The sequence below is a fragment of the Salvia hispanica genome, chromosome 3 (genome assembly GCF_023119035.1).
Source record: "Salvia hispanica cultivar TCC Black 2014 chromosome 3, UniMelb_Shisp_WGS_1.0, whole genome shotgun sequence".
Lineage (NCBI taxonomy): Eukaryota > Viridiplantae > Streptophyta > Magnoliopsida > Lamiales > Lamiaceae > Salvia > Salvia hispanica.
Genome location: NC_062967.1, coordinates 44,659,497 through 44,684,159, shown reverse-complemented (window position 1 = coordinate 44,684,159; position 24,663 = coordinate 44,659,497). Strand labels below are relative to the sequence as shown.

At 38.0% G+C, this 24,663-nt stretch overlaps 2 protein-coding genes and 1 pseudogene across 3 annotated transcripts; 1 reads left to right on the top strand and 2 right to left on the bottom strand.

The window, feature by feature from the left end:
- Nucleotides 1–2,545: 2,545 nt before the first annotated feature.
- LOC125216865 lies at nucleotides 2,546–6,573 on the bottom strand. Of its 2 annotated transcripts, none has more exons than XM_048118643.1 (3): nucleotides 6,274–6,573; nucleotides 3,606–3,727; nucleotides 2,546–3,041 (listed from the first exon to the last, which is right to left on the bottom strand). In XM_048118643.1, the coding sequence occupies exons 1-3, from the start codon at nucleotides 6,533–6,535 to the stop codon at nucleotides 2,721–2,723; spliced, it is 705 nt and encodes a 234-aa protein (XP_047974600.1). In that variant the 5' UTR covers nucleotides 6,536–6,573; the 3' UTR covers nucleotides 2,546–2,720. The 2 variants fall into 2 exon arrangements, with proteins under 2 accessions (XP_047974600.1, XP_047974601.1); XM_048118644.1 differs by having other exon boundaries at nucleotides 6,400–6,573.
- Nucleotides 6,574–14,245: 7,672 nt separating this feature from the next.
- Nucleotides 14,246–16,925, bottom strand: LOC125210293 (pollen receptor-like kinase 3). Its single transcript, XM_048109845.1, has 2 exons — nucleotides 15,569–16,925; nucleotides 14,246–14,938 (listed from the first exon to the last, which is right to left on the bottom strand). The coding sequence occupies exons 1-2, from the start codon at nucleotides 16,923–16,925 to the stop codon at nucleotides 14,382–14,384; spliced, it is 1,914 nt and encodes a 637-aa protein (XP_047965802.1). The 3' UTR covers nucleotides 14,246–14,381.
- A 3,819-nt stretch (nucleotides 16,926–20,744) lies between these two features.
- LOC125210292 lies at nucleotides 20,745–21,793 on the top strand (annotated as a pseudogene).
- The last annotated feature ends 2,870 nt before the right edge of the window (nucleotides 21,794–24,663 follow it).

Genomic DNA, 24,663 nt, shown 5'->3' with positions numbered 1-24,663 from the left:
CATCCACAAGGACATGTCGGACTTCCACAATAATAAAAATTCACAAATTCACCAAATTAAACAATTTACGGAATTAAAATTTAAACACGAATATGGGGAAAATGCAACAATTTTTTTTTTTTTTTAAAAGTATACATATGCGTTGAATCTATATAGTTTGCCGCTAGTCGAACGGGGGTCTTGTACAAATGGAGTTTGCAACGAGCCGTATATATAGAGTTTTTTTTTAAAAAAATTAAAAATGCATCGGGACGTCCGTCGGTATGCCACAATGGCGGACGTCCGCCCGCCGTCGCGATGGACGTTCCGGGAATGCCGCGGATCTCCTGTGTCCGCATCCGCCCACCCCCGCCCCCCACGCTTAGAGCATCTCCAATGGTACATAGGCCAGCAATAGGCTAGCCATTCTCTCTCCTGCCACATCAGCAACACTAAAAAATCTACCTGCCACATTAGATTTAGGCCAGCCATAGGCCAACCGCAATAAAAATAATTCAAAATATACTACATTTACGGAATTAAAATTATGATTAAAATACGGAATTAAATTTACGAGACATATACGGAAAAATTAATCCATTCCATTAAAAAAAGTACAAAGATTTTATAAAAAAAAGTACATGATTTTTTTTTAAAAAAAAGGGCTTCCACACACGAGCCCCGCCACTCTCTACTCCTCATCGTCGTCGCCGTCGCCGTCGCCGTCACCTGCCACGCTGCCAGCCGCACCCGTGGTATCCGAGCCCACGTCGAACCCGCTAGCCGTGCCCTCGCGATTTCCAAATCAACACGGATGCTCTCGAGCATCGAGTGAAGAAACATCTTCTCCGTGGGGTCAGTGGCGGTCCTCCAATCTTGGAAGACCTTGTACATCTGATCTCGCGTATGGTTACGCGAATGTAGAGTGTACTCGAGGCGGAGGACTGGGGCGGAGGATCTGGACCTTGCGGGGCGATAGGGGGGATCCCCGCTTCTACTCTCGAAGGTGAACTCCTTATACTTCCTCGCCAAGGGTGAATCGATTTCGGCTATCCTCCGGCGTCGTCCTCATTTCCGCCCACTACTCTGAGCCGACGGAGGGCGTTGGCGTTACAAATTCGCAAAATCGGCCCACCGTGACCCCGATGCGCTCCCACCCCTTCCGGACCTCCTCCCCGCCGAAGTCCTTCCCGTGCGGGCGTTGCCTCCTATAGGCAACGCCTCCGATCTTCGCCCACATGTTGATGACCAGCTGGTTGTTCGCAACCAGCGGATCGCCGCACACCTCCAACCACCCCCTGGCACCCTGGGTGTACTCATCCTCCGTCCACTTCCCTCCGCCGCTCAAAGGGGTGTCGTCACCAGCCGGCCGCGGATGACTCGCCGATCGCTTTGGCCTTCCCCCGTCTTCTTTCTTCGGCGCGGCCCGGGCCTCGCTGAACGGAGAGTATCCGATCCCCCGAGATCGATCCTCATATCATGCAGAACCAATGGTTCGGCTAGCCGATCGACCAGCGCGAAGAATCGGCTAGCCGGTCGCTAGCCGACCATTGGAGATGCTCTAATGGCGGATGTCCCGCGCGGACTTCCCGCACGGCGGTCCGACGTCCGCCGGGACATCCTCCATTGGAAATGCTCTTAGTAGTATTTAATTTATTTTAATATATTAATACTTTTTATTGACATTTTCAGTTTTATATATTTTTATATAAATGCGCATCGTCGGTTTTTTTTTTTTAAAGTCGTTTTATTGAAATACAACAGCAGTTATAAAAATGAATGATTTTCAACTACCAAAAAACCAAAAAAATGAAGTATTCTATTGTGAAAAATAGCATACTTCACAATTTTAATAAAAGTATCTTATTTTTTTATAAGTACTACCTTGGTCCTAGAATAGGAGCCCACATTTGACTCGGATTTTAAGAAATATAAAGAAAAGTGAGTTGAAAAAATTAGTGTAGTAAAGGTCTCACTTTTATTTATTAGTTTCAAAATGAATGTGAGTGGAATGATTTAGTGGAATGTGAGACCTACTTACTATTTATAGTAAAAGTAAAAGTGAACTCTTATTGTGGGACGGACTAAAATGGAAAAGTGGACTCTTATTGTGGGACGGAGGCAGTACTAACATCTACTAATTTTTGGTTACTCCCAATATTCAATGCGTCATATATATATATATATATATATATATGATATCAAATTCGATTCCACTGCAAACTTTGCAAAATCAGATGAAATATTGAAAGTTTAACAATCCTCGGGAGATATTTCTTCTACTCCATAGTCTACTATTCATTTAAAAATGCTACTGTACTAATTTATAAAGGAACTCAATTGGAGTTGGAAAAAAAGTGTTACATGTTGGCCTAACAGTAGAATAGTCAATGTTTACGCCAAAAGTCTCAAGTTCAAATCATGTACCTTAAATAAGATATTGCAATTACCAAAAGAAAAAAAAAATGAGAAGTGATGCTAATCTGGAAAAGTGTGATTTTAGCATCCAGGTGATGTAGAAGTGTTTCCAACATTTTCAATGTTTAGAGATTGGTAAGTGGGAATATGATCAGAGCAAAACTTTATTCGTACATAATCAACAAGCTGTATAAATATCCATTCATCATAGTACAAAATACAAAATAAGAGACCAGATCAACGTAGCATGAAAGAAAAATTCATGTGAACACCTCAAATCATACAGTGAAACATCATTTGTTGCAGTGACACGTAAAGGCAATTCATTCAGCCAAGGTGAGCATAGTGATGAGGGACTCGTACTTGGGGAAACGAGAGACAAGCTCAGTGCGGTTTGCCAGCTCAAAATCATCAAACTGAAATGCAGGCGCGCAGGTGCATCCCACAAGAGAAAAGTGTGCTTCGTGATCCCTTGTGGCTCGTTTAACAGCGCCATCAGATGAGATGTCGATATCCTGTGTAGGGAATGCGCCGAACCAGACATTTGGAGGCACCATGTGCTGAACTACTTGATTGTCAGCAAGTGGATCGGGTCCAAGGCATGTAAATTTTACAGTCCCATCATTGTCATTGAGTTCTACCACCTGAGATGAAAATTGGCATAACATAAGTAACATGACTTAAGCTATTGTTTTAGTACATGACAAAATGAATAGTAAAACCACACTTTTTCAGCTTACAAGATTGCATATATATCACACGAGGCAAGAATCATGTGACAAAAGAAAGGAAAATCAAATCAGTACTTCTCTACATCTTTTAGGATGCATTCTCTTTGGTTGCAAATTTATTTCGAGAAATAAGAAGAGATGGGATAATTGGTTCCCACCATTTTCATCCCATTCCCATCTTTTTGTATCCCTTGTTCTCTAGGGAGAAAAAAACATGATAAAATGTGATAGTATATTTCATGGAGTGAAATGGAGGGAAAACAAGCTGCCCAAAAAGAAAATCCTATCCTGCCCAGGGAAAATTATCCACAACTTACTGAACATGTGAAAAGATTGGGAAATAGTGAATATATTTGTTTTCCACCTTTTCCATAAAGAAAATGTCCCTTAAGGAATCAGTAATCTGAATCCAATTAACCATAATGCTAAGATTATTTGAGCATTCAGATATCATATTAGAGGTCGATGTAGACATACCGTTAGGGGTTCTCCCAAGTAAAAATGCCAGACTTCTGCGCAGGGAATGCGGTGGAGGTGAGAAACACTTCCAGAAGGCAATAGGAAGTATATGGCTGTACTGACAGGTCGATCAACCTTATCTGCAGGAAAAATTAGAATCAAGACTAAGAAAAATAGATGAGGAACTAGTACTACACCCACATTCTACATGTATTAGTATTCTTGAGTTCTAGTATAGTGAATAACAATGATAATATTCCAGCTACAAAGCCAAAAAATTAATGCAGTGGAGCAATGAATCAGTTGAGACACTGCTTTGTTATCATAAGATGCTTTGCACGCTTGTCGTGGGGAAAATCATCCCATCACCAAATCTAAGCAGCATGAAATTCTCAGGGTCAATTGCCAACAAATTCTTAATATTGAGTAAGCAAATTGAAAACATTCTTTTGAATTTCAGTATAAAAAGCACACTTATATATGGAAATTTGATTCACCCCTAAAAGTTTAGTTCCTTTGCTCCACCAAATATCTTCTGAGTATCACCTCATTTATGACTCTGTATAGTGTATACAACTATACATTCAGTTGTTTACTTTTAGCCCCGACAACTTTCCCTTTTACTCTCATTGTATCACCATAACAATTCCTACGCTTTGAGGGAAAAATACTAAATTGCTGTTGGCCACTTGGCCTTTCATAATATTAGGAAAATCATTCTATGAAACATCAACAAACACTAAATTCACCCATAAAAATAATAAAAAGGGGAAATTCAATAAATTATTAAAACACAAACAAAAAGGGAAATTCAATAAATTATAAAAACACAAAGGGAATAAGTGATGATAGAGTTTGGGGGGTGAAATGAAAGTAACTCCAGTGCGTGGTGGATTAACAATCCATTGCCTTAATCCACTTGGCTGTACCTATATCTGCCCCTGACCCTCTACTAAAAACTAATATTACTGTTTCAATGGCAAAACAACTTAACCCCTGAAAATTTCTACAACCCCAGACGGAAAAGAAGCAAAATCTAGGGTGATTTGAATTGAAAAAAGGAAAGGGAAGTTTGTCTTCAATCGCCAAAATTCTAATAATGCATGAACATTGCAAAAAAAAAACCCATAAAACTTCGTAGAGTTCCAACTTTTAGTTGCATAGCACTGCTACAGTAGTACCATAACTTATGCATGGAAGACAAAACAAGCATACAGTTATAATAATGATTTTTATAAGTGCAAAGTGCAAACTGTACAATTATAGTATATATATTAACTCAACATAAAATATTACATGTAATCCCATTTTTAACTTGAACATTAACAAATTCTGCAAGATACAGTTACTCTTGCAGGTTTAACCAGCAGAGAGAGGAAGTGAAGGCAGATTGACTTTAGAACTTGTATGCAATGCTAGTGTAAACATAATTTAGTGAGAATAGAATGGTTAAGAATATTTGCACTCCAAAATTAAATGCTTCACAAAATTATAATCTGAAGTAAGAAACAAGTGGCAGCCACTAAGATGGTTAAGAATACAAGGTTGGCCAAGAATTTCCCAAAATTTTATCTCTAGATGCCTAGATCAGTTGAAAGTGAATCAAGCGATCAAATGCTCTACTTGGTGAAAATAGACTAAATGATGCGAGCAGCATTCAGCACGTGACACTGGTTTAGATGTACGAAACCATCTACAAAATTGGGAAAGGGGACATGGCTCAGAGATGAGCCAACATACTTTGATTTGTTTAAAAGACCTATGTCATGTTAAGTCCTAACTTGAGTTCCCAACTGAAAAAAGTGGTTGGAATTGGTTAATCTAATATTCCTTATTAATACGGTGTTTCAGTATCTTGAGTTTGATTGAAAATTGAAATTGATGCAAAAGAGGACTGAATCTATCTAAATTGAACATGGTTGATCCCATATTCTAAGGTCACGTATTTTTACCTCAATACTAAAATTTCCCCAATCCTACCATTTTTTCATTTCAATGGGATATGAATCGAGAAAATTTAGCTCAAATTGTAGAGATTATCAAGGGTCTTGGGCCTTGTGTCTATTTCTATCTATCTAGGCCAATGCTAAAATATAAACGCCCGATGTTTGTTCAAGTTCAGCTCATTAAAATGTTTGCACACTTCAATGTTAATGTTAAAATATTGTCTTCTGTAGCATCAGAAGAGTCTCTTGGCACATCTAACCAATTATTTATAGGACTCTTAAACTGTAAAAACACTAGTGAGAGCAGGTGGAAAATTGCCCATTCCCAGGATACAAATGCCCATAGTCTGATCTTATGAGTTCTAAAATGTGATTCTAAAGAGATATAACCTTGATTGATTTTGGCAGCCAACGCACATCGCTGAGATCATCTAATAATCTAATCATAACAGATAAAATCCATCGCAAAACTAAAACTCTGTACTGGGGGACATACATGTTAAGCAATTGTTCATGAAAAAAAGAGCAGAATGGATATAACAGTCATAATTTTATCAAAATTGGCATTCAAGTTATTGAGTTCAACATAAAGTTCAATGAAGGCATAGTTCATTGCTAGTACTGTTGCTACATCCAACAAACCGGCGTTTCAATTGATGCATTGAATAAAAAACTAATTACAAATCAGCTTAGGAAATTACAGCAATTACGAAGACCTAAAACAGGGAAAGCAAGCCCACCGACATACAAAATGAAATCCACTAAGAAATAGAGAAATTCATGCTCAATTACGGGGAAGTAATTTGAGACGAAGAGAGTGAGAAAGCGAGTAACGAAAAAAGTAGAGAAGAGGGAGAAGGGGTTACATTGTGGTGGGAGATGAGATTTAGAGAGGTTAACAGTGGTGTCTCTGAATGTTTCAGAATAAAACCCTCCTTCTGGATGAGGTTTGAGGTTGAGCTTTGCCACGACTTTAGAGCTTTTTGGTGATGTTGATCCCATTTTCAATCTCTATCGCTTTACTCTCCATCCATTCTCTCCTGTTTATATGATGCTACTGTACCACCTACTACTTCCCTCTCTTTTTTTTTTGGTAATTTTTATTCGGGGACAAAAATATGCATTATTTCCTTATTAGTCGGTCTCACAAAAATATGAATTTTTTCAATTTGAAAACTATTTTCTCTACTAATATTTTAATTAATTTTTTTCTATAACTCTTTATTACTTTTTTAATTTAAATTAAAACTTGTGTTTATAAAAAAAATGCATATTCTTTTAAAACAAAGAGAGTAATATTTGAGTTAAATCTAAAAGTACTTCACGCTGCGTATCTTCTTATTAGTGTAAAATAATTGTTTCGTGGTGTATCCTGCCAAAATTATGTAGTTGCATATAGTGACAAACGTAAGGAGGATAGACAATACAAGTATCTTTATTACTATGATTCGCTAGTTACTACACGTGATAATACGTTCGGACAACTAAATTTATATTTTCTTCAAAAACTAATATTTCCTCCATCCTATCAAGATGGCCGTATTCTTGAATGCCACGAGATTTTAGGAAGAGTTGTTAGATGAAATAAAGCAGAGAGATTTATATAATGATTAGAGCATCTGCAACGCTGCCTCGTTGCGGTCTCGGTCTCGTCTCGACGAGACGAGACGGCATCGAGACAGCGTTGCGGCTCCCGTCTCGTCTCGGCACCCGACGCGTCCTGGCGAGGCCAGCCTCGAACTGGAGAGACACACGCCCGACGCCACGTGGCGCGCGCAGGCGGCTGGCGTGACGCCCACTCGCCGACCCGCGAGTGGGCGTCGGATTTATGACGTCATAATTCAATTTTTTTATATAAAAATCAGATTTTTCGAAAAAAAAAAAAAAAAAACGGTAATATGAACGGTCATATTTTTAATTTTTTTTTTTATATTCTATATATACTCTTCTCCATTCTCCATTTTACACACAAACACACATCTATTCTCTCATCTCTCTTTCTTTCCTCTCCAATCACTTCTATAAAATCATTCCTTTATTTTTTTCTTCTCCCAAATTTAATCAATTATGGATCCATTTGAGCAAATGCGTCGAATAATGGAAGAATCGCTAGAAGAAGATCGATGTAGGGAGGAGGAAGTCGTCGCGCCTCCTAGGCGACGCCGGACATACATCCACCGTAACCGGGAGGAAGCCGCCGCAAGGTTGGAACGTGATTACTTCAGTCCGAACCCGGTGTGGGGAGATATCTACTTGTCGCCGTTTTCGTACGTCAGGCCCGCTATTTTTGCATATCGCGAGTACATTGGCGGCACGGGAAGAGTTCTTTAGAGAAGGGTTCGACGCTGTTGGCCGTCCTAGCCACACGACGCTCCAGAAATATACTGCGGCGATCCGTCAGCTTGCTACTGGACAAACGGCGGATGCGTTCGACGAATACCTGCACGTCGGAGAATCCACTGGCGACTTTGTTTGTTGAACTTCTGCAAAGGCGTCCGGGCAGCCTTGACCGCCGAATTTCTGAAGAAGCCAACCACCGCAGATTGTCGGTTTCGCTCCGTCTTCACGAACAAGTGCACGGATTCCCCGGGATGCTCGGGAGTGTCGATTGCATGCATTGGCAATGGAAGAATTGCCCCCGTGGCGTTGAGGGGGTCATACATGAGCGGCCACAAAGGCACCCACCCCACCGTTATACTCGAGGCCGTCGCCGACTACCGGCTATGGATTTGGCATGCGTATTTCGGGGTCCCCGGCTCGAACAACGACGTCAACGTGCTCAACAACTCCGACCTCTTCGCTGAAGTTCTGAATGGTAAAGCGCCGGCCATCAACTTCGTCGCTAACAATCGCCAGTATAAAATGGGGTACTATCTTGCCGACGGCATCTATCCGAAGTGGCCAACCTTCGTGAAGACGTTCAACAGGCCTGCGGACGAAAAGCAGTCTCTTTTTGCGCAGAAGCAAGAGTCTGCTCGCAAGGATGTGGAGAGAGCGTTCGGGGTTCTCCAAGCTCGATGGAACATTATCAAAGCCCCGGCTCGACAGTGGTTTATGAAGAATATGGTCGACATCATGTATACGTGCATAATCTTGCACAACATGATTGTCGCCGACGTAGGACCTGAGGCGGGAAATTGGTTCGACCCTGAAACCCCGGGAAGCTCAACCGCAAGTAGTCCGCCTCGAACGGGAGTGCATCCGTCTTTGCAAGAGCGGTTGTCTATTTGGGCCAGGACACGTGATTCTACCGCCCACGCCCAACTCCAGGAGGATCTAATGGAGCACATTTGGGCAAAATTTGGCAACCGTTAGATGATCGTCACTAGAGAACTCATTCTTCTGATTCTTTGCCTCCATTTTTTTTTATTTGAGTTTAAGTGTGCAATTTGTAATTTCTAGTTTTTTAATTATGTCTTTTTTATTTTTTTAGGTATTTAAATTTTAATTTTATTTTATTTATAGTGAAGTGTGTTTTTTATTAATTGAATTTGTTGGAATTAAAAATAAAAAATGAAATTGAATGAATAGTTAAGAGATGGTTAAGAGATGGAGGGATGCAGGTGTTGTCTCTTAGTTAAGAGATGAGCTGAAAAGTACAGTGGGGCCCATGAATAGTGAAGAGATGAGACAGTTAAGAGACGGATAAGAGATAGCGTTGCGGATGCCCTTAGGTGGAGTAATACTCCCTCCATCACTTTGATTTGAAGATTTTAATTTATTATGATTAGGTTTATAAACTACTCCATTCGTCCCACATTTGTAGTAACATTTAGTTATGGCACGAGTTTTAAGGAATTGATGGAGTGTGTAATTAATGAAGTGAGAAGTGGAGTGCGTAATAAATGAAATGAGATGGTGAAGTGAGATGATGGAGTGTGTAATAAATGAAGTGAGATGGTTGAAGGTGAGTCCCTCTTTGACTTTTTGGTTTTTTATTTTTGTTTTAATTTATTTTAATATAGATAATGACATTTGGGTGTAATTTTAGTGAATAATGGGGTAAAATTTTATGTGCAAATATGGTAAATTCTAAATGTTACTCCAAATTTGGGATGGACTTTTATGGCAAAATGTTACTACAAATCTAGGACGGAGGGTGTATTGCTTTATTATATTCATTTTAAGTTATATTACTTATATTTATATACCATGTATTGCTTATTTTATTATTTTATCTTTTTTTAATAAAAACACAATTTAAACTCAATTTATCAAAAGTTAAAAACTCCAAAAATCTTATTTTTATCATAACTTCTTAATAATAATCATAAAACAAAATATTAGTAGCAAAGAAAGATAAATGAATCAACTATTAAAATTAATGCTCGTGCAACACTGTCAAATTTCTCAATTTTAGCTAATTAAGTTTTCTCTCCGGTTTGTAAGATCAATACTTTTTCATTTTAATCAATCCCACAATAAGAGTCACACTTCATTTTTTACCATAAATGATGAGTTCTCACATTCCACTAACTCACTTCGCACACATTTTATTATAAAATTAATATAAAAAATTTATCACGTTCCACTAACTATTTCAACTCACTATTCTTTACATTTCTTAAAACTCGTGCCCACAATAAGAATGCTTCCTATTATGGGACGGAGAGAGTAATGCTCAATTGCTATGACGGATCCAAAAAATTAAACTCGTGGGGTCAGATGCTAATAAGAATAATTATATATTTGTTAAAATAATTATTTTATATTAAACAAAATGATTAAATTATTATTTTAAAAAAATATATCATTGACTTGTTTAGCAAATGTTCATATTTTTAAGAGTAAAGGCCAAAATTGGTCCTGAACATATGCTCATTTTATCATTTTGGTCCTAAACTTTATCTTTTGAATTTTTTGGTCCTGTACATTTCAAATCGGATCACAATTGGTCCTCCGTTAACTATTCCGTTAATCAACGATCAACGATTTACAATCAACGATTTTAATCACAATTTTGACCAACTTAGGCAATTTTTAATTATTTAATCATAAAAAACATTAAAATAAAATCATAAATTATTGATAGGGGATGTAGAAAAGCCGATCACGAACGATCGAAGAGCAATTTAAACAGAACAACAAAAGCAGCTACAGTTCCATCTCGTAAAATCGAGACCCACAATACGAAAGAGTTAAACCAAAACAGAGTCATCATTGGTTGAAGAATTACTACTGATTTCCACGGTCATTGTTGTTGACAGGCGCTGGATATTTGAGTGCATTGAGCTCCATGTTGCGGAGGGCAGCTTTACCCAGATCAATCCCACACATATCCGACAACCGTACGAGGTATAGCAAGACGTCTGAAAGTTCTTCTCCGACGTGAGTTCTCTCTTCCTCTTTCCACCTAGGAAGCCCTTTTGCCACCTCCTCTTTCCATTGAAATATTTCCGACAGCTCTCCCACTTCTCCCACTTCTCCCACCTGCAACCAATTCTTCTTCTACAATCAACACTACAAACAAAATACTTACTACTTTAAGCGGAAAAAGGGGATATATGCCAAAAACCCTTTTCGATTTTTCTTGCCAAAAACCCTAGATCATTTTTGGGGGAAATAAAGTTTATAAATCAAAAACAACAATATGTAGGAGTACTTCATTTTACCAGAACAATTACTACCTCCGTCCCGGCTAAGATGGCACATTCCTTAGCTGGCACAGGATTTTAGGAATTATTGGTTAAAGTGTATAATTGGAGAGAGAGAAGGTGGGTGTAAGTATTAAAGTAGAGAGATAAAGAAAGATGAATATTTTAATAGGAGTGAGAAAAAGTGGTTGAGTGTATTAATTGGAGAGAGAAAGTTACCAAAAAAGGAAATGTGTCATCTTAGTTGGGACAAACTAAAAAGGAAAACGTGTCATCTTAAACGGGACGGAGGGAGTATATGTTACGAGGGAGAAGAGAATTAGTGGAGGAAGAAGATGAGAGTGGCAATGAGAACAAATAATTTATGATTTTGTTTAAAAAAATAATTTTGATGATTAAATAATTAAAAGTTGCTTAAATTGGTCAAAATTGTGATTAAAATCGTTGACTATTAAATATTAACGGAATAGTTAACGGAGGACCAATTGTGATCCGATTTGAAATGTACAGGACCAAAAAATTCAAAAGATAAAGTTTATGACCAAAATGATAAAATGGACATATATTCAGGACCAATTTTGGCTTTTACTCTATTTTTAATTAATGAAAATTCCTTGTACTTTTTTTCATTACTTTTATTCTGACTATCTTTGTTAATATTTTCGGTGTATTATATTAATTATATTTGCAAATATTATAATTAATCGTATTAACTAAAAATGAAAATAAATTCAAAAACGTAAAAAGGCAACGGACATCTTTAAGCAACTCAAGCATATTAAATAATACTCCCTCCATTCCATAGTAATGGAGGCAAAACTTTTCGGCACGGAGATTAAGAAAAATTGTGTTAGGTGAGTTAAGTAAAGGGAGAATAAAGTAGAAAATGAAAAAAGTAGAGATATGAAGAGAGAAAAAAGTAAAAGAGAGTAAAGTATGTGTTGAAAAATGTGTTGACTTTTACTAAAAAGGGAAACGACTCTATTACTATAGAACGGACGGAAATGGAAAAATGTCCCTATTACTATGGAACGGAGGGAGTACTAGTCCAGAGCCTTTGTCCTAGCGGCAAGAAGGTTAGACATTATTGTACGAAGTGCCGAGTTCGAACACTCTCGACTTCAATTGTAATTTCTAGAAAAATTAAAAGTAAATATTAAGTACTAATAAAAAATTATCCAAAAGCAAAAAGAACTCTTCGATCTAGTTTAAATACTAAGAATATATTAAAGAATTATATTTGTTGTCTTACGAAAATAAATTCAAACTAACGCCACCATCTAAACACCCTCTTACGCAGTTTAGCCATTCTTTTTCAAAATTCTCTTTACCAAAACAAACTTGACTCATACGAAATTCAAACTTTGCCGTTTTATTCTTTCACAAGTAATCCACTCCCGAAATTCTTTTTGTCTTCCTCTCTTTATTTCTTTAATTTTCCAAGTTTACTTTCTTATTAATTTCTCTTCAGAGTCCGAGCTTCCGTGGGTCGGAAGTGAGGCTTCCGTGGGGCGCCAAACATACGGATAGAGTTTTCCGGTGTAAGCATGGACCCGCGGTGGGGTCGGCCAACCCCGCCCGACCCCACCTGGATCCGTCTCTGTCGTCCACTATGATATGTCCATTTTTTCCATTTTGAGATGTTTCATTCTCAGTATTTCATCCACATTCTTTTTATATTCACTATGTTCTATAAAAATAAACAGTTTTAAAAAGACACACCGTGATTGAGTTATTATGTTTCTTAATATTTATGATCTAAAGTTCTCATTCCAATTTCAATATCGTCACTCGTCAAGGTCTACTACTTGCTTATGTTAAATTAATTTCGAAATATCTATTCTTAACCATGAACAATTGTAGGTTGTTACATCAAGAGTTACTGAGTCAATTTGATTTGAAGATTTTAATTGTAATGATTAGGTTTTATTAAGTGCTCCATCCATTCCAAAAGAATATGCATGTTGGGTTTAACCAGATTTTAATGTAAAATTGCTAAAATAAGAGAGAAGTAGAAAGAAATAGTGATTAAAATATTGTTAGTAGAGAATGAGTCTCACCTTATCAGAGAGATAAGAGTTTTCAAAATTAGAAATTGCATATTCTTATAGGATGAACTAAAAAGAAAAGAGTGCATATCCTTGTGGGACGGGGGGAGTATTGTTTCATTATAATCAGTTAAGTTATATTCCCTCTTTCTTTACAAAATAAAAAACATTTGAAATGACACGAGTTTTAATATACAATTGGTAAAGTAATAGAAAGATAGAAAGAAAAAGTGATTGTAGTATTGTTACTGGAGAATGAGACTCACCTTATTATAGTGGAAAAAGTTTTCTTCAATAGAATTAGCCCATTTTTAAGAGATATTCTTAAATGACAAATTTGGTCTAATTCTAAGAGATAAAGAAAGTATAACTTATATTTGTATAGATGGTACTTCAATTTTGTGTATAGATATACATGTTCTATTATTTTAGTTTTGTAATTTATTTGTCTAATACTACCTCATCCCACATTAAGTGTCACATTTAGTGTAGACACGAGTTTTAAAAAATAGAAAGAAAAATGGATTGAATAAGTTAATGGATTATAGGTTCCACTTATATATACTACCTCTGTTTTTTAAAAATAGGGAGATGTGAAATGACACGGTTTTAATGCACAATTTAGCTTTAAGAGATAGTGAGAGGTAAAGTAAGAGAAAGAGAGAGAAAAATTGGTAAAGTAAGAGAGAGGGAGAGAAAAAAGTAATTGAATTAATGTTAGTGGATAATGGGGTCCACTTTATTAGGGATGTAGAAATTTCCTAAAATGGAAAGTTTGAAAGTTGTTATTTTTAAAGAATGTACTAAAAAGGAAATAGTTGTTATTTTTAAAAAACGGAGGTAGTATTAGATTTTATGATAAAATGTGAGTAGAATTGGTTGGTGGAATATGAGATCTACTTACCATTTATAGTAAAAATAAAATGTAATTCTTATTGTGAGACAGATCAAAATGGTAAAATGTGACACGTTGTGGGACAGAGGTACTACTTATTAAATATGCTTTTAAAATTATAAACTTAATGTAATAATACTGTTTCTCATTTTCATTGATCAATTGACCATGTGAGTTGAGTACAAGGAAAATAAAATAAAAAGCAAAAATAAGAAAAGAAACGGATACCTGACATCTACACTTATCCAACACAAGGTGTACAAGAAAAATGAGTATGAATTCTACAAAAAAAAGTAGTAGTAATTTGTTTATCAAAGTTGAACGGCCTCTATACTCCTTATCGCCTCCCTCATTTCCATCCTCGCCTCATGATCCTCCTCAACGCAGACAGCCCCAATACACACCATCCTCTCCATATCCGCCACGTCGCCTCCCCCGTTAACAATCTCGGGATCAATCAGCTCCGCCGCCTTCCCATCGGCAACGGCCTCCTTGGCCAACTTCACCAGGTCGGTGCCGTTGCCGTTGTTGTGATACTGAGACGGGTATTTCCCCGTCATCACCTCGAGGATCACCACACCGAGGCAGTAGACGTCGCTCTTGGGGGTGATCTGCTGGTGGAGGACCACCTCGGGGCTCTTGTACCCCTGCAGAGACTGCGCGCTGCTGCTTAGGGAGTGGAGGGAGTAGTCCGTGAGGAGAGGCTCGTGGTTGCTCGAGAGGAGGATGTTGCTCGACTTGAGGTTTCCGTGGGGGAGCTCCAGCTCTGACAGCTCCGTGTGGAGAAACCCCATCCCTCGGGCTATGCCTTTTATGATTTTGAGACGCGTCGGCCAATCCAGCTCCGCGTGGGCGATGCCTCCATCACCTGTATTAATATAAGGATCTAATGAAACGAAAATTTGAAATGACCTAATATAACAAAATGTATTGATCTGATGAAACGAAATACTGGATAGTGATAAATGCAAACTCGCTCTAAGAGCATCATCAACGCCGGACTTTCGCCGGGCGACGGACCGCCGTCCGCGGCGGACATCCGCCATTGTCCCGCGGGTCGTCTGCCCATGCGGACGGACATCCGATAATTCTATTTTTTTTTTCAAAATCAATATATACGGCTCGTTGAACTTCATTTCACTCGCACCACTTGTGAATTTTTTTTATTGCGGGAAGTCCGCGCGGGAAGGCTATGGGATGTCCGCTACTGTGCAGTGGGAAGTCCGTATGACGTGGCAGTGCTGGGAAGGATATGGGATGTCCTTAATGACATGGCAGGAGGTGTTTTTGGGAAGTCCGTCAGGAAGGCTATGGGACATCCGCATGCATTGAGGATGCTCTTAGATTTCAAGATTTGTAATTTTTACGAGTTTATATTTTATTACATCCCACAATATACATTAGTAAAGGACTTCTAAATGTATTTTGTAAACGGAAATATAGTAACTCGACGATTTCTATTATGAAAACAAAGTGAAAAAGGAGAAAGAAAGAGTACCATGCAACACAAACATGAGGCTGCCCTTGGGCACAAACTCGGTAACCAGAAGCTTCTCCTCTTTCCGGTAATGATACGCCAACGGCGGGAGAATATTCCGGTGCCGTATCCTCCCCAGCCTCCTTATCTCAACATCAAACGCATCCTTATTCAACTTATTCATCCCCCTCATCCTCTTCGCCACCACCGGTATCGCATAATTCGCCATCGTTGCCTTATACGACGACCCCATCCTGCTGTTTCCGAGCACCTCCGCTGCCGCCTTCATCAAATCCGACATCCCAAACACCCCATTCTCCTCGTTAATCATCACAAGATCACTCGACTTCCCATGATTGGAGTGAGCCTTTTTAGTCGACCCATTCTCACTGTGGTTTCCAACCCTCCGTGAGGACCCCACCCCGCGCCGGTTTATGCTCGGCGCGTGGACCTCCACTGCGTGCTCGTGGTGGCTGTGCATGCTCGGATCCCTTCCGATCATGCTAAACATGTCACTCTTATCCTTTTTTTTAAAGAGTATCGTGACCACCAGCACCGCCACCACAACAGCCAGCACCACCCATTTGGTGGTGGCGCTGGCCATCATGATTGCCCCCCCGAGGGGAGGCAATGTGTTGGCCACAGCCTTGCATGGCTTATTGATGGCGACCCCACAGGCGCCAGGGTTCCCCTCAAATGCAGCGGCAGGAAACTGCCTCTGCATGCTATGAGGGATTTCCCCTTCCAAATTGTTGAAAGATAAATCCAAAACCTTCAGTGATGCCTGATCCAAAATCGGGAACGGGCCGGAGAACCGGTTCCTTTGCAGCAATATCTCCATCAGGCTATCGAGTTGCTGCAAAGAACCCGGGATCTTTCCAGAGAAGTTGTTCGTGTAGAGCTCCAACTTCTTTAGCGACCCCATGTGGGTGAAGAATCCGCTCGGTATCTCTCCGGAAAATCCATTTCCGGAGAGGAAGAGCGACTTCAACGAGCCGAGCCGGTTGAATTCCGGGATCGGCCCGGAGAAGCTATTCTTTTCCAAGCTAACAAATCGTAAATTTTCCAATTTCTCCAACGGCACAACATCGATGGTAGTTTCTACTTTATTCGAGAGGCCGAGGTTCATGAGAAGGAGCGACGAGACGGTCGTATCGCTGCAGTGGATGCCGAGCCAGGGCCGATCCCGGGCGCACGGATCGGTCCCGGCGACCCACGTGGGGTCGAGAGATGATGAATCCTTCAATGACGCTTTGAATTGGATGAGATGGTCTCCCTCGACGCGGAGAGAGAGAGAGGTTGTTTGAAGGGAGAGGACGAGGAGAGAAATGATGATAGGACGAACAGCGGCGGTCGTCGTCGCTGTCGCCGTCGTCATTGGATGGTGTAAGGAAGCCTCTCTGAATTCTTTTTTCCGCACAAGGCGGTATGTGTAGCTTAATTTCCTTGGAATGATGTGTCATCATTCTACGGTTTAATTAAAACTGGTGAAGGAAAATCTAGTGAATACAAATGTAAAATTGAACGTCGGCACATGTGCTAATTTTCTTTTTTTGCCTATCCTATTTTCGGTCTAATGAGAAGAGGGGTTGAGCTTGCGTCAATAAGTTTTATGGTTAAAATCAAGCGGACTAATTAAATCTATATTGGTTTGTTTGATGAGTAACTAAATACCATTTCGATATAGACAATGAATTTTAGGAAATGTTGTTTTTTAGGTTAGGTGCAAAGAGAAAATAGTATATCTATCTAGAACCAACAATGAATTTTAGGAAATGTTGTTTTTTAGGTTAGGTGCAAAGAGAAAATAGTATATCTATCTAGGGTTCTGTTAGGTTGAGATTTTTGAGCCTAATTGAGAATTGAAATGCAATCTTAGTCACTTATTCACAATTTTCGCGTGATGTCAACAGCCTGTAGTTTATGTCAACTAGGGGGTATTATCGTCAATAGCCTACACATCAAATGTTAACAGCATGCATCAAATCTCAACAACTTATAGTTGACATTATGTGTATAGTTGAAATGAATTGTATATGTAGTTGACATTATATGTGTGTAGTTGACATGAATTGTATATGCAGTTTACATTATATGTAACGCCCCACTTTTTCAAACCCTAATTTTCGGGTTATAAAATTTTTGCATTAAATGTCTTAAATGCTATGATATGTGGATTAATTGATGAGTGATTAATTACATGATGTCTTTGTGACCTAATTGCGTATGGGAGTTGAGATTGAGTTGAATAGTCAACTTGTTGATAATATGACGTGGCGTTGAAAAGTCAAAGATGTGGAAAATATGACATGGCCGCGGAATGGTCAAAGTCGTGGAAAATGTGAAGTGGAAGTGAAATTCGAATATGTGAATATTTGATGCGGAGTAATATAATTGTGGTGAATTATTTTCCCAAGGGTTTAGTGAGATTAAATAGGATTTTCATAAATATCCTACCCAATTATTTGAAATATTCGACCATCACTATTATTGGAGAAGGAATCATATTTTTCTTGGATTTAATTATTTGTTTGGGATAATTATCCAAATTAAATCCAAAGTCCAATTATACTTTAATTCCACCTTGGAATTTTCGAAAACTCCACCTTTGATTATCATGAGATTTTCGAAAATCTCATATAATAGGGAAGAAGGAATTGTTTATTATATTATTTGATCCCTTATTTATTCTCTTCCATGAATAAATATAAATATGCTAGAATATCTTACCATATCTTGCCATATCTAAGAAGATATTGTCATATCCTAATTAAATTAGGATTTGAATTTAAATTCTTTGTGGGAGAGGCATAAAAATCGCCTACTACTATTATTTGGGGAGGATTTTATTATTTTATTCTACTCCGTGAAATATTTGAATTAAATCATAGGCTAATTAAATAGCCTAGAATTTTCGAATTTCCCTAAATTCTCTCCAAAATCACGCCAACTTCTACTATCAAATCTCTCCATATCTTCTCAAATCTTTAATTTATTTAATTAAAGATATTATATCCTACACTCTATAAATAAGAGAGAAATCCTAAACCTAATTCATCAGAAACCGTCGCCCACTCCTCCATATTTTCGAAATCTCTCTCCCACTCTCTCCAAAAATTTCTCCTACTTTCTCCATTGATTCTTCATCGTTTGAAGAAGAATTTAAGCTGCAATTCAAGATTTTATTGAATAATCAAGGCTATAACTTGTTTCTACCGTTCAGTCTTTTGGAAAAGGTATTATCTATACTAATCTTTCTTCTTCTACCGATCAATCGGTGTTCTTGAGTCCACATGCATTTAGATTGAGTGAAGGGGAATTAAATTGATGAACTTGGGATGCATGTGATAAGTGTGTGTGTGTGTGACCGAGTGTGTGTGTGCGTGCATGCCTCGGAAGGCGTGCACATGTGTTGTGTTCGTGTGCGTGTGTTGTGTGTGTGTAGAACACTCATGCGCGACACGATTTGGTGGTGAATTTGGAGTTGTTATTCAAATAAAAACGATATACTAATCGTACTTTGATTTTTGGATGTTGATATTAAAGATTTATCAATGGGAAAAAGGGAAACGTGAACATGCATGATTTTGAATCAATGTTCAAAACTGATTTGTGATACGCCTAATTTAAAGGTGATACATCGCGCTCTCAGCGTGATAAACAAGGAGAAGAGAATACTTTCGAGCTAAGCCGACGAGGTGGGCTTTCTTTTAAAATAAGGACATTGTCCTAAACTGATATTGATGAGAATGAGATATGTGTTATCATGCATTGATTTATTTTGTCGTGCCTATCCCTCGTGGCTATGCCACTATTGATTTAATCGAATTCGGATCCTTGTAGAGCCGCAAACTCTACTTGGGTTAGTGTACACCAATGTTAGACCGAGTGTCAGCGTACGGGTTGGCCGGTCTAGTGACCTGGATTGCGGTCGCATTCCTTGTCATGTAGAATGAGGATATGGTAAACGTCGATGTGAAAAATGGTTGCGCGACCGTGATATTTGATAAAGAATATATATTGTGGTGCCTCGGGCCTTTCTAAAGATAAAACCCCGATGGACACTTGAAAATGGCATGATAACTATTTTTGCGATAATACTGTTTTCGGCAATGAGTCCACTGAGTATGATTATAGTACTCAGCCCTGCATGTGTTTTCCCTATGTGCAGGTTGAGCGGTGACGAGCGGGCGGCGGTGTTCAGTAGGAAATAATAACATGATCGGTTAAAACTTTAAGTGTCGTTGTGTCTCCATACATAGCTTCACTTCTCTCTTGGTCGCTTCCGCTATATTATGAAAACTTGTGATCTTTTGGTTGGGTTAAATTCTTTTATTTCGTGGGAATATTTTGGATATGGAACAGTTGAAATTATTTTGAAACTTTGATAAGCATTTATTGCGATAGCCTTTTTGTTGGATTCCATTGCTAAGGCATTATTCTTCTCCTACTTAATTGTTCATTAAATGCTCTGGTAAATTGCCTTTAAATGAGACCCTAGCCTATGATCTTTGTTGCATTTAAGTCTTCCTAGATAGCGATCGCCATTATTATTGTACCCTAGAATGGCGGGTCGTTACATTATATGTGTGTGGATTGTACACATAGTTTACATTATATGTGTATAGTTGACATGAATTGTATATATAGTTGACATTATATGTGTGTAGTTGACATAAATTGTATATACTGAAATTTACGCATACTGGTCAACAGGACAAGGTGACAGAAACAAGTAGAAACGAATTCCATGCATTTTTGAGAGATTTAAATCGATTAAAACTTGTAAACACTTAAGGAAAGATTAGATCTAACTAAGCTAGGTAGATTCAAGCACTTAAGCAACAGAAATCAACATAAAACTACCAAGTTTACCAGATCTAGCTAACTAGAGAGATTTAAAGCAATAACAAAGCTGAAACTCAAATAAAACCATAAAAACATAACTTCATTCAAACATTCAAACCAAAAGATGCTTCAAACAAATTAACTACTAAAATCCGTGACAAATGCAAGTAAAACAAGTTCTTAAACTAAGAAAGCATTAAAAGAAAGCATGTAAATGGCTGATGGCTTCTTCTGAAACTGGAACTGGACTACGGCGGCTGGAATGATTCAGGCATGATGACTCCCCGCCGGCTGGTGGCCGGAATCTTCATGGCAGGCTGCTGGATTTAGAGAGTGGAACTTAGAGCTAATGGAGCTATTCTCCCACAAAGTGTTCTCAAAGTGATAAGTGATGTAAAAAAAATGATAAAGTGATTCCTCCTTATGTTCAACTCCTATTTATAGGGTGGCTTGCCCTAATTTCTAGGGCTGCCTCTTCATGAGAAATGACAACTTTGCCCCTCTTTAGCAGTTGATTGTTCCAAGCAAGTCCTTCCTTCTTGTGTCCAGTTCTGTAGCATCCATCCTGGCCAGTTTGCACCTTTTCTTCCCATAATTGCCAGTTTGTACTTTTTTTGCTCATACTGGCTAGTTGTACACTTTTTGCTGCTTTTTCACGTCAATTCCTTCTGATCCTTTCCTCCTGATTTAGTACCTCAACCTGCACACTTTAGCAACTATTTTGCAGATATTATCCAATAAAGCACGTTATACTGACCAGTAACTAAGGCGTAGAACGAGACTCATCAGTAGTTGACATAGATTATATATGTATTTAACATTATATGTCCGTAGTTAACATTGAAATGGCTTCTTCTTCCACCATTCTCAAATTGTTAGCTATTTCATTTCTTGAATGTCTACATTGCTTCAAGAGCAACCCCCAATTCTCTAGTTGAAGACATACAACAAACTCAGCTCTTGAAATATCACAACGGAGCTCTCCTCCACTGAAGAATCTCCGGTCAACCTAATTTGGTACGGAAAATTCACCCCTTCTCAGCGCGCAATCGTCGCCGATTTCATCACCTCTCTCTCCCCTTCTCCCTCGCAATCTAACCCCTTCGTCGCCCCGTGGTGGAAAAAACAGAGAAGTACTACCACCTCACCTCCTCCAAAAATCCATTCATCTCTCTCCACCTTAACTAGCAGATCCTCGACGATTCATACTCAATCGGAAAATCTCTCACCGAAAAACACCTCATAGATCTGGCATCTAAAGGCAAGAAAATCAACGCAATTAACGTCGTGCTAACGACGTCAGACGTCGATGTTGACGGTTTCTGCCAGAACCGGTGCGGCTGCCACAGATTTAAATCGAGCGCCGTGAAGGGGAAAAATCAGAAATCGACGATCTGAGGAGTTTTACTTCGAGGATATCTTGGTAAATCGACAATCTCAGGAGTTTGCAAATTCTGATTTCGTGAAGATGGCAGTTACCTTCTTCGCAATCGCGGTGCTGCTGTCTCTCTCCTCGGCGGCGCAATCGGCTCTGGACTGCAAGAGCCTGGTGGTGAACATGGTGGACTGCCTGCCGTTCGTGACGGTCGGCGGTGCGGCGCAGAAGCCGGAGGGGACGTGCTGCTCCGGATTGAAGACAGTGGTGAAGACGAATCCCCAATCCCAGACACAAGTTGAAAACTCTAAATTAAAACACGAAATGACCATTATACCTTTTCATAATAAATTAGTCTAAAAATATTTTTTGTGTGGCAAAATCTGGACCACTCATTTAATAAAAATGAGTGGCTAATATTGCATATCAATTTTCAATTACCCTAAAAAATCTCGATTGATCATGGACCTATGTATAAATATATAAAAGGGGAGTTTTGGAAATAATTACATAAATGCCATTAATAATATAAAAAGATTTTTCTAATACACTTACTATATTATTAAATTTAAATATCAGGTTATGTAACCTAAATGAAATATTAATACTATCTCTTCATTTTTTTCATGATTAACTACCCACTAATGACATCCATTGCCACTTACCCACTAATCTATTAACTTTTGGATTTATAAGGACATTTTTCTTTTAATACTGCTACTCTTAATGGTTGATCATCAATCGTGTTGTTTATGCTGTTCTTGGAAGTAGAAGACGAAAACAATTGCCTTCTGTTGTCATGAACCTTGAGGTTCTGTTGAAGACCAAGTAACACAAATTGTGTTAGTAGCTATCCACGAGGCCCAACGGTTAGTGGTGAAAGCATTGAGATATGGATTCACCTATGTTCGCATATTGTGAAGTGTCGAATGTATAATTTTTTCATGTAGTGCTTTGTATGAATATTAGGTTGGTGGCACTCTTATTCATTTGTGTTTCCTGGACGTGGTATGCGTGGTTGCAGCTACACGGGAAGTAGGCGATGCGGGGTATACTATTAGGGTATGCAACCAATTTTTTTTCGGCTAAATGCATGCATATTGATATCGGTTATATATTCCATGCTATTTTTCTGTATTTTTATTGATGATTTTGATCGATTTGGCTATCTTCTAATATATATTTATACATGTTTTTTTGCATGTGTTTGTGATTGATCTTTTGTAGTATAGATCTAAAAGTGATTTAAATGATATGTGATTTGTGTGCAATTTTTGGTTTATAAACTTATTTGGTTATGTGAGTTTTTATTGATACAATAAATTGCTATTGTATAAATTTGCGATTTTAGAACTTAAAATAATATTAATATTGTTTCTCATACCGATTCGGTATGTGTTATTTATTTTTTCTTTGTTTGATTTCATATTTTGTAATAATTATTTTTTATTTTATATATTTATGATTTCAGATTTCATACAATGATATTTTCATGAATTTATAAAATCATTTTACAGTATAAAATAAGTTTAAATAAAAGAAGATGGGTCGTGCATCGCACATGGGTGATACTAGTTTATATTAATGCAAGAGAGAGTTTTTTCCAAAAAAAGAAATGCGACATCTTTTGTGGGACAAACTAAAATGGAACGTTTGACATCTATTATGGGAAGGGGGTATATAAAAGTGCGCGGGACCCGTATTCTACTAACTTTTTAATCCACTTCTTTTATATTTTTTAAACTTCGTGCCGAAACTAAATTGGATGATTGTTAAGAGACAGAGGGAGTATATCTTTCTATATAGTCGATATTAGGTTTATCTTATTTGCGATATTTTTGAAGTATGTTTTCCCATTCTCCTTTTATGTATTGCAATTATTTAAAAAATTTGTGTTATTATATTTAGAGATGTTAGTGCAACTCCAAACTCATGAGTTGGACTTAGAAAAGTCCCCTAAATTAAGAGGATTATCATCAGTGGCGAGCTAGATATCACATGTAATCGACCCAAAAATTTTGGATCCATTATATGTTTGTTAGCGCATGAATTTTAATGCAAACAAGTATATATCAAGTGTGAAATAAATAAACCCTAATCTAGATGGATGAAACGTGCATATAATTCTCAAAATGAAAAATGATTTTAGAGCTTTTGAATTTTTGTTACTTACTTGAAAGCTTTAATAAACCGAAGCTCACAATAAAAAAATTGATAACAAAGGAAAATTGTTACCCTAACATTTCTTGAGACTATTCGGCGATCTATTCGACACTTCACTCAATTCCACGTGAAATTGAAAGGGAATTTTGCTGGTCAGGATTCGTATATTGAAAAGTAGGTTTCGAGCAACTTTCATGATTAAAATTGCTTGTATACAAATATACAAGAAGCTCTACAATCTACTTTAAGGCAAGAAAAAGTAATATTATTACATTGTGTTTGTTTATGCATTTATAAGATGTTTATCAAACATTTAAATATACAAGAAGCAAACAAGTCTAAGTCTTTAGCATAGTAGACATGTTGTGAACGGTGTTCACAGTAGGTAACGCAGTCGATTCTTTGCAGGATAGAATTTCAATTTCACAACCTAGATAGACTTTGACTACTTATCTCGAAAGATTGTGGCATCATTCCGTGAATCCCCTTGCCTAGAGAAACGAATGACGCTGGTCGCTGGTGTAGTATAGCATTGAAAGGGTCTAATTAACACATGAAATAAGTTTTTCTTAACTACTTATTGAAAGATGAGGTCCCAGTGATTGTTATTTCTTAATCATTGTTAATTATAACATTGAACATGGGATATTGATTTTTTCATTTGCCCTGATATATCAAAATGTGTGGGTCGTCTTTTTCAATATCACTCATTTGAATTCACTTTCTATCT

Bases quoted from the DNA above. Each gene is read 5' to 3' on its own strand.
- LOC125210293 (XM_048109845.1), bottom strand. From the start codon at position 16,925: ATGACGACGGCGACAGCGACGACGACCGCCGCTGTTCGTCCTATCATC. The intron at 14,939-15,568 runs GTACTCTTTCTT...ATATTAATACAG, and splicing joins CCTCATGTTTGTGTTGCATG to GTGATGGAGGCATCGCCCAC.
- LOC125216865 (XM_048118643.1), bottom strand. From the start codon at position 6,535: ATGGGATCAACATCACCAAAAAGCTCTAAAGTCGTGGCAAAGCTCAAC. The intron at 3,728-6,273 runs GTGGGCTTGCTT...TTTTTCCTGCAG, and splicing joins GGATTTCATTTTGTATGTCG to ATAAGGTTGATCGACCTGTC. The intron at 3,042-3,605 runs GTATGTCTACAT...TTTTCATCTCAG, and splicing joins ACTTGGGAGAACCCCTAACG to GTGGTAGAACTCAATGACAA.